Source organism: Elgaria multicarinata, chromosome 6 (assembly GCF_023053635.1).
Source record: "Elgaria multicarinata webbii isolate HBS135686 ecotype San Diego chromosome 6, rElgMul1.1.pri, whole genome shotgun sequence".
Taxonomy (NCBI): Eukaryota; Metazoa; Chordata; class Lepidosauria; order Squamata; family Anguidae; genus Elgaria; species Elgaria multicarinata.
Window position 1 is genome coordinate 14,292,932 of NC_086176.1, and position 9,866 is coordinate 14,302,797.

General features: G+C 45.3%; 1 protein-coding gene across 1 annotated transcript in view; it reads left to right on the forward strand.

The window, feature by feature from the left end:
- The window catches only part of FBXO10 (F-box protein 10), a 37,342-nt gene extending 31,461 nt beyond the window's left edge, over positions 1-5,881 (forward strand). The window contains exons 10-11 of the mRNA XM_063129081.1: positions 1,077-1,258; positions 4,425-5,881. Of these exons, the coding sequence (XP_062985151.1) occupies positions 1,077-1,258; positions 4,425-4,602 (360 nt within the window). The 3' untranslated portion in view covers positions 4,603-5,881. The remainder of the gene's footprint in view (positions 1-1,076; positions 1,259-4,424) is intronic.
- Positions 5,882-9,866: the final 3,985 nt, after the last annotated feature.

Consider the following 9,866-nt stretch of genomic DNA (forward strand, 5'->3'; position numbering starts at 1 on the left):
TGGCTCTCTTTAGTAGCCAGTCAAAATGGGTCGTCTCCATGACTCGACCCACCTCCTCCAGAGGGGAAGGGAGCAGGGTCTTGTGACACGCTGCTGCGCTTGCGACCCGGCATTCCTGTTGAGGAGGGCTGAGAGGGATGGGAGCCTGTTGCCACTGCACTAAATCTGAGAACCTCCGAAAGTAGCCAGAAGTCTCAAGGCTCTGCAAGTGTCTCTGAGGTTCAGAGCAGCAGCATGGGGAGCGCCTGCCTTTCTCCTGTGCTTCTGAAGTCGGCCTAATACCCCAGAGAGTCCTGGCACTCCTTCAGGCATAGAAGAAAGGTACGGCTTCTCCTTGGTCTTGTTCTCTTGCCAGAGCAAATCAATAATAATAATACTCGCCAGTGGTGAGCCCACGAGTGTGTTTGGGGATCCTTGGCCTAAGATTACCCAATGAGCTTCCATGGCAGGCAGAGTGGGGATTTGAACCCAGGTCTCTATAATGCCACCACACTGCCCACTAATCCCACTCCAAGGTCTGCGATAGATTGCTGATAAGTAGATTTAAGGACAGCTTGTTATCGCTGCTGGTGGTGCTGTTTTTCATCTGCCTTCTGACAGGGATCCATTGCTTACCCCAGGAGAAGTTGCAGAACAAGTAAACAGTTCTGAACAGTCCGCGAGGGTTCTGCTTCTGTAGAGAGCGAGATTCGGTGATGAATGTTGGTCCCAGAAAAGGCCAGACAAAAAGTAGACAAAGTGTTCACTGGCACTGAGAGCCCGACTTTTTAACAGACACACACAGTCAGTCAATCAACTGTTCAATGTAGGCAATAAATATTTTTAGACTTTATTATTATGACTTTGCCATGTTCTAGCCGCTGATAGATATCTCCAAGTTGTCTTAGCGATTCTTGTGAGCTTTTCAGTTCGGCATTGTCGAATAGCAGGTTGTTGTGTTTAAGAGCAAGAATATACTTTATGCCACCAATGGGGGTTGGGGATGGTTCTTGCCAAACTGATTGGCACTCAACCACTTGAGGTTGTTATTAGCAGGAATAGAATTTTAACGTTCTGTCTCTTTCTTGCCCTTTCAGGTAACCAAGAACAGAATCCACTCCTTTCGAGGTTATGGCATCGAGATGCTTGACCAGACCAAAGCCTCTGTGCAAGACAATGTGATTTTTCAAGGGAAGTCCAAAAAGAGCATTTTGCAGCAGGTGTCCAATGTGGAAGGCAGCATCGTTCGGAATAACAAGCTCCTTGCCTTCAAAAAAAGGTACGCCCAAGCAGCTCCTCTGTGACTTCAGTGAATGGGAAAGCCTTGCTGAAGGCATTTCCATCCCTGGGATGCGCTCTGCATTTCAGAAAATAAATCCATTGGATTGTCATGAAAGCCCTCAAGGAACTCTGGGAATTGTAGTTCTGTGAAGGGGCTTTGTGATCTCCATTAGAGAGATGTCATTACTTGCACAAAGCCTATAGAATCATAGAATAGTAGAGTTGGAAGGGGCCTATAAGGCCATGGAGTCCAACCCCCTGCTCAATGCAGGAATCCACCCTAAAGCATCCCTGACAGATGGTTGTCCAGCTGCCTTTTGAAGGCCTCTAGTGTGGGAGAGCTCATGACCTCCCTAGGTAACTGGTTCCATTGTCGTACTGCTCTAACAGTGAGGAAGTTTTTCCTGATGTCCAGCCGGAATCTGGCTTCCTGTAACTTCAGCCCGTTATTCCGTGTTCTGCACTCTGGCATGATGGAGAAGAGATCCTGGCCCTCCTCCGTGTGACAACCTTTTAAGTATTTGAAGAGTGCTATTCTCAGGCTTCTGTGTGTGTGTCTGGTGGGATAAATGAATATAAAAAAACACTTTTTATGTTCGTCATGTACATATTCCTTAAGAGACCACCTGCAATAATTTTTAAAGCCATTAGGAATCTAGAGGATAAATTTCCCCAGCTTCTGATAACTATTTATTTTCAGTCTCCTGACACAAACAGTGACATAAGTTTTGACTCCACTAAGCCAGCCTTCCTCAATACAGCGCCTGCCAGGAGTGTTGGACTACAACTCTGAGCCAGCAGCAGCATTAGTCGCTGCTGACTGGAGATGATAGGCATTGTAGTCCAATACACATGGATGGCGCCAGTTTGGGGAAGGCTGCACAAAACCCCGTGCAACATTCTGGGGCCATGGATGATCCTGAAGAAAAATGGACAGATTCTTTCTTTACCTGTCCATGGACAACCTAGGATTGCTTCCATGTAATGCTTCCATGAATCCCATGCAGTGTAGGATCTGAACACACGGGCACTGGATCAAAAATCCTCTTTCAAGTAATCCTGAAATTCACTTCTTGTGCCCTTGTCTTGCTTAGTTCTTTTCAGATCCCAGTTTCTTTCTGTCTGTAAGAGCCTTTCTACACGAGGATTTTATTGTGTGCTTGTGATTGTAGTTCACTGTAGTTGGCGGGTCCTTTACACAACATTGTCATCTTCTCAGGCCTCTCCTATGCTTTGTAACTATTATCATGCTGTTGTTTTTTAGATTGCAATATTTTTCTGAATGGCATGTAATTGTGGAATTCAGCTATACCACAGTGCCATCTAGTGGCTATATAATGAAACATATAGAAAGGCAGAGAAAGAACCCCCCTGGAAAAAAGCACGTGTAAAAGAGCCAGTCTAAATCCTGCAAAGAATCTGGAAACAGAAGCCCCAGTAAAGTTCCAGGATAAAAGCCTCATGTAGAAATGCCCTAATTCAAAAGTGAAGGTGTGGCGTGCGAGAACAGCTGATCTGCTTAAGCCTTCTAGCTGCAGGCCCACTTTTATGCATTCAGCAGAATCAAGAGATAAAGCTTCTCTTGGACTCTACTTGCCCAGATACTTTTTAGGGTCTTAGAGGAAGGGACCCTACGGTAACAAGGCCTGTTAAAAATATAGGGTTCATTTATCCTTAAGAGGGACAGTCAACAAAAGGGGGTTCAGTAGCTTCTTGCAGTGTACTCACTGGGAGCGTTGGCACCCTGCCTTCTGTTCAATCAAAACACCAGCTGGCAGGAGCACTCGCCTTTTTCAGAAGAGCAAGTTCAGACTTTGCAAAGCGCCATCTGTCAGAGATGCTTTAAGGTGGATTCCTGCAATGAGCAGGGGATTGGACTCAATGGCCTTGTAGGCCCCTTCCTACTCTACTATTCTATGATGCTAATCCATTCACCCTGCAGACCTTTGGCTTGTCAAAGTAGCGTGTGCTCAGTTGGGCGCTCTCTCTCAACCCTCCTAGTGGCTACAAAGTGATCGCAACCCCCAGAGACTTTTGGCGCATTCCGCTGTTTGGATTTACTTCTGACTCTATCTCCTGCATTGTTCTTAAGGAAATGGAGCTTCAACAATCATGACCTTCAACGAACAATCTTCTCAAACTGGGGAGAGGCAACGAGTGGGGTACCGCAGGGCTCAGTCCTGGGCCCAGTGCTCTTCAACATTTTTATTAATGATTTGGATGAGGAGGTGCAGGGAACGCTTATCAAATTTGCAGATGACACCAAGTTGGGTGGGATAGCTAATACCCAGGAAGACAGAAACAAACTTCAAAGTGATCTTGATAGGCTGGAGTGCTGGGCTGAAAACAACAAGATGAAATTTAATAGGGATAAATGCCAAGTTCTACATTTAGGAAATAGAAACCAAAGGCACAGTTACAAGATGGGGGATACTTGGCTCAGCAATACTACAAACGAGAAGGATCTTGGAATTGTTGTAGACTGCAAGCTGAATATGAGCCAACAGTGTGATATGGCTGCAAGAAAGGCAAATGCTATTTTGGGCTGCATTAATAGAAGTATAGCTTCCAAATCACGTGAGGTACTGGTTCCTCTCTATTCGGCCCTGGTTAGGCCTCATCTAGAGTATTGCGTCCAGTTCTGGGCTCCACAATTCAAGAAGGACGCAGACAAGCTGGAGCGTGTTCAGAGGAGGGCAACCAGGATGATCAGGGGTCTGGAAACAAAGCCCTATGAAGAGAGACTGAAAGAACTGGGCATGTTTAGCCTGGAGAAGAGAAGATTGAGGGGAGACATGATAGCACTCTTCAAATACTTAAAAGGTTGTCACACAGAGGAGGGCCAGGATCTCTTCTCGATCCTCCCAGAGTGCAGGACACGGAATAACGGGCTCAAGTTAAAGGAAGCCAGATTCCAGCTGGACATCAGGAAAAACTTCCTGACTGTTAGAGCAGTACGACAACGGAACCAGTTACCTAGGGAGGTTATGGGCTCTCCCACACTAGAGGCCTTCAAGAGGCAGCTGGACAAGCATCTGTCGGGGATGCTTTAGGGTGGATTCCTGCATTGAGCAGGGGGTTGGACTCGATGGCCTTGTAGGCCCCTTCCAACTCTGCTATTCTATGGTTCTATGATTCTATGTAATGTCTTCCCATTCTTCCAGGTCTGATGTTGCCTGGACTCTGGAGAACCCTCCAGCGAGACCTCACATCGAAGGATCCACCCGAGGAGCGTCAACAGCTGGGAACAGTCAAAAAGGCTCAAACATGACCGCCAGGCTAGCTGCTAGGGTGGATGGCGGTTGCCACAACAACGGGAGCATCTTTTGCACTATCCTGTGAACCCTGCATATTTTCCGCTGCCTTTCCTTTTACTCGGAGACCAAGCTAGAAACTTTCCTACATGTGTCCAATGCTCAAGCAAATGAGCTTGCATTCAGATGCTTGTTATTTGCCCTACTGGTGCAATGGTCACTAAATAACGGTGGGAGTCTCAGTAGAATGTGGCCACCGCTGGTGACAACCCTTCCCAGGTGGCTTGCTCCACGTTTGAATTCCTCTGGGCACTTGCCTCCTCTGCAAACTTTACCTCTGGCCTCCAGGCCTCCTTCAGTCCTGTTCAGCTGTAACTCATCCCATGGGCCATGTCCATAAGAGAGAAAGTGGTGCCTTTGTGACATCAGCAGCCATTAAGCCAATCCCCTTTCTTATCTCAGACCTCTTTGGCCTTTTCCTTAGTTGTATTGGTTTCTCAGAATTTTGTTCTGGGTCAGGGAGCGGATTGGTCTACTGGCTGCTGATGTCACAAAGGCACTTCACTTTCACTCAGGCTAGGGAAGCCAGTTTTTCTGTTGCCGAGTGAGGTAAGAGCTCTTTTCTAGGTCAGTGGTTGAAAGCTTCCCAAACACATTTCCTCTCAGTTGGTACCTGTCCTGCCAGCAAAAGCAAAGTGGTTCAGAGGAGGTGGTGAACAGACACATAAGAGGTGAGTGGCATTATCAGAGCGGAGTTCGTCCCTACTGACAAGACATCGCCAGTTATTTTATTTAATATGTTTTCTTCTTTAAATATATTGACTTAGTGACTTGCCAAAATGCCAGTTGGTCTAGATGCTGCAGTAATGCTGAATGTTGATTGAGACAGCTTGAAATCTCCCTTTCCTGCCAGAAATGAAGTTCTTTTCTTCTAGGCTGAGAAAGCAGTGCAAGCGTGTAGTAATTATATCACCTGGGACCTGGCCAAATAGTAATGTCAAGTAGACATAAGTCAGAGCTCAATCATAAATCAGAATATGTTGACCTTTCAAGAAGGCCAAGCGACACATCTGGGCTCCTTCAAGCTGTTTTGTTGCGTGCATTGTTCTGCAAAAGGATACAGTGTACACTGCAAAAGGTTTCTCGCAGGAAGAATCGCCTTGTCACTATTCTCACCAGCGGTCTCAAAATATGGTGATGTTGGCTTTTAAAATAATGTGCGGGAAGACAAAGAAAATGGGACTCCTGGGGCGTGAGTTTGCAGTGGTTCCAGGCTGGGGCCGCAGCCCCGAATGTGGTTTGGTTTTATGCAAGAGAACCAAAGGGTGCAAGTTAGCTTGAACCTTTGAAAATATCTAAATACGTCTGTCTTAACAAGACGTTTCTGGGAGGGGTAGGGAGGGGTTCTTGAATCCCCTTGGTCTACATAATGGGATTCAATCTGATTTATTAGCCAGATATGTCTACTTCGATTGGATGGGGTGGGGGGGAATGTAAACTTGTGATGACACGTTGACTTATTGAGGCCTTTTTTTAGATTTTGTGGAACCAGTGGCTGTCTCTTGTAGCATTAAGAGCAGGTCCAGTTGGAGTGGGGTCTGACTGAAGGATTGTGGTAGTTGTAGTTGCTTAGGGTGACCATATGAAAAGGAGGACGGGGCTCCTGTATCTTTAACAGTTGCATAGAAAAGGGAATTTCAGTAGGTGTCCTTTGTATATATGGGGAACCTGGTGAAATTTCCTTTTCATTATTATTATTATTATTATTTATTTATATAGCACCATCGATGTACATGGTGCTGTACAGATAACACAGTAAATAGCAAGACCCTGCCGCATAGGCTTACAATCTAATAAAGTTAAAGCTGCAGGTGCCCTGCCCTCTTTTAAATCTGGTCACAGTATCGCTGCAGTATAGCTCCTGCAGCTTTAACTGTGGTGATGAAGAGGGAATTTCACCAGGTTCTCCATATATACAAATAACACCTGCTGAAATTCCCTTTTCTATGCAACTGTTAAAGATACAGGAGCCCTGTCCTCCTTTTCATATGGGGTCACCCTATAGTTGCTCTACTACTGAGCTGTGGTTCCTCCCCTGTGCCGTTCCTTCATCAAGTTACATTTGTACTCGTTACACAAAGTTCCTCTTGGATTGCAATATACACAACCCACGGCAAGTTGTCGCTGGAATAGACTCTTTTTGTAGAAATGCCATGTAAGCAATCCTATGCGCACCTTTGCAATCAGTGAGACTCCACAGTAAGTCCTACCCGGTTGGATCCAGTTTCTTTTCTGCCAGTGGGAGCATTGCCAGGGTAGAACCCTTTGCAGCCCCCAACACCACTTCCCCCAGTCTGCCAGTGGGTCCCCCAAACCTCTGGAGCAGATGTGGGGGGGGGCAAGGGACTGCAAGAGGGGAAAATCCTGTCCCCATTTCCTTTCAGCCAATAGGATGTTTCCGCTGGATCAGATGCCTCCCGTAAACACGAGCCCTTCTGCTGGGAAGAGGTAGATTCTGGATCCAATTCAACATCTTCAGTGGGGCTTACTCCATAGAAAATGCTTTTAGGATTGCGGCCTGAGCTGCTCATAAAATGGGGGCCCCTGAGTTGTAACTGCCCTGTTGAACCCAGCGTTAAATGTTAGCTGTGATCAAGTTAATTGCCCTTGCCTTTCAGTGAGATTTAGATTGCAATCCTATACCCATTTACTTTTGCATAAGCCCCATTGAACTCATAGGGTTTACTTCTGGGTAGACATGTATACGATTGCAGTTGGTCACAACTAACGTTTGAGGGATTAGACGCAGCCTTCCTCAACCTGGGGCGCTCCAGATGCGTTGGACTACAACTCCCAGAATGCCCCAGCCCTCTGGCTGGGGCATTCTGGGAGGTGCAGTCCAACGCATCTGGAGCGCCCCAGGTTGAGGAAGGCTGGATTAGAGCCATTGACTGCCCATGTAACAGCAATTGAATTTTAACTGCAGAAGGCTGCTAATCTTTCAGAAAACTTTTTAAAGCTTTTAACTGGGTTGGATCGTTTGTTCCACATGGCCTTTTTAAAGGAAATTGAAAAACACACCATTGTAAAGTTTTATTAAAGAAAACCTGTATAAAGCAAAATAAAAAGTCCTATATTTTAAACACCAACATTTTGTTAAGCGTTTGGTTTTTTTCCCCCCTCTCTGCAGAGGCATTATAGAAGTAGGCTGACCACACGCATAGCAACTTCAAGAGGCAGGTTGGGGTGGGAATTTTGGCAAGTGCAATTTCTCATCTCAGGTGATGGATTGGCTGTGTGAAAGGATGGGGGTGGGCGAGCAGGGTCTTGACATCTGCCCGCATAAAGAAACCCAGCCTGTTTGAACCAGCATGTACTGATTGAGTCTATTTCTAGCTGCCATTCTTCTACCTTGCCCCCAATAGCATGAACTAAAACTCAGTGTTTCGTAGCTGGGGAAGGGAAGAGTGACGGACCACTGTTATGTTTAGAGTGTGGCAAAGTGTAGGGTTGTGTTGTGTTCACTCGCCAAGTTGCTTTCTTTCATTATGACCAAACTTGACAGCCCAATAAAAAAATAAAGTTAATTGTCGTTTCCTGTCTCTCACTCTTATACTTCCTCACCTCTATTGGAAAAGAGGACACAAAACAGAGGGGATAAAATAACAAAGTTTGGAGCTGGATCAGTCTGGATCTTTCCCACTGCAGCCCCTGAAAACGCTACACGGAGGAGACCCTGCTGAAGGGGGCGAGCTGAGGTGTTGGGGAGGGGGATCCCTCAAAATCAGGCAGAGGGGACCTCCTGCCAGCAGACCCCTTCCCCTCACAGAAGATAGATCCTTGATCCAACTTCCTGTTCTGTACACCATCTTTCAATAAAAGGGTGTGTGTGTGAAAGATAGGAAATGAAAACTTGCTTTTTTAGAAAAAAGGCTGTCACTTTTTGTAGTGTAATGGCAGAAAGCAAATTCAGCAGCAGACTTAAACTTGGCACACCTTACATTCTTCACCACCCTGAACGGATTCTACAGTCATGGCGTAGGGAGTGGGAGGTACAATCAGCTACCACTTGTATGATGAGATAATTATAGCAGTGGAGTGATGGGTGCCGTCTCCCTTGCCTGCTTGGGAAATGGATAGCTATCCTTTTTTAGTACTTGTCATATACAACGGAAGAAGCGATTTGTGTGGCTCCGTTTTTACACTCACTTGCCTATGGTGGATTTCCCTGTAGAATATTGCCAGTAGGCCCTAATGAGTAGGTAGCATTGCAGAACACTGCAGGGGGGTCATATACTTGGCAGAACACAGGTATACATGGTTAGTTCTGAAGAGAAGGAAATGAGAGTGGAAGGGAGGGAGAGGTTTGTGTACCAGGAGGCTGTGGATTCAGGAGCGTTGGGAGGGAAGGTGACGGGTGGGGTGAGGGGGTTGAAGCATGGTACAGGGGCAGGAAGGAAGGGGTCTCTAATAAGCCCAGGGAGTGAGTTGGTGTAGTGGGGTTAGGGCCAAAGAGCCAGTGTGGTGTAGTGGCTAAAGTGTCAGACTGGGAGTCGGGAGATCCAGGTTCTAGTCCCCACTCAGCCATGGAAACCCACTGGGTGACTTTGGGCCAGTCACAGACTATCAACCCAGCCTACCTCACAGGGTTGTTGTTGTGAGGATAAACAGCAAAAAGGGGAAGAGGGGCTCTCACAGTTAACCAATAACCAAGAAAGGAACCTATTAAGCTGCTGAAGAACACAAATATAATCACTTTCAGAGGATGCCGTTTGTAAGTATAATTTGTGAGTGCTAATTTTTAAAATTGTAATAAAGTTGTAATAAAGTTTAACATGCAGTTGCTATATTTAACAAGCAATAGTAAATCTTTAATACAGTTGCTATCTTTGACATGCAATTGCTGATGTATTGTTTTGAACACAGTTGCTCTTTTAAAACATGCAATTGCTAATGTATTTTTGAACAAGCAGTAACTGATTATAAATTATATAATAATAAATTGTAACTTGCAATTGCTAATGTTTAAATCCTTCATGTAGTTGCTTGTTTTCAAATCTTGATACGAGCTGCTAATGTTCAGGTCTTAATGAAATCTTAAGACATAATAATGGCTAACAAAAATGGCATGTTAAATTTTATTACACTTTATTACAATTTTATTACAATTTTTAAAATTAACAACTGCTTGTTAAAAACTGTACACTTGCAATTGTATTCTCAAATCAACCACCACTTCGTTAAAAATTGTAACTGCATTCTCTGAAAGTGATTACATTTGCATTCATTTGCATCAAACCAATTGCTTGATAAAAATTCTATACTCGCAAACGGCATTCCTCTGAAAGTGAT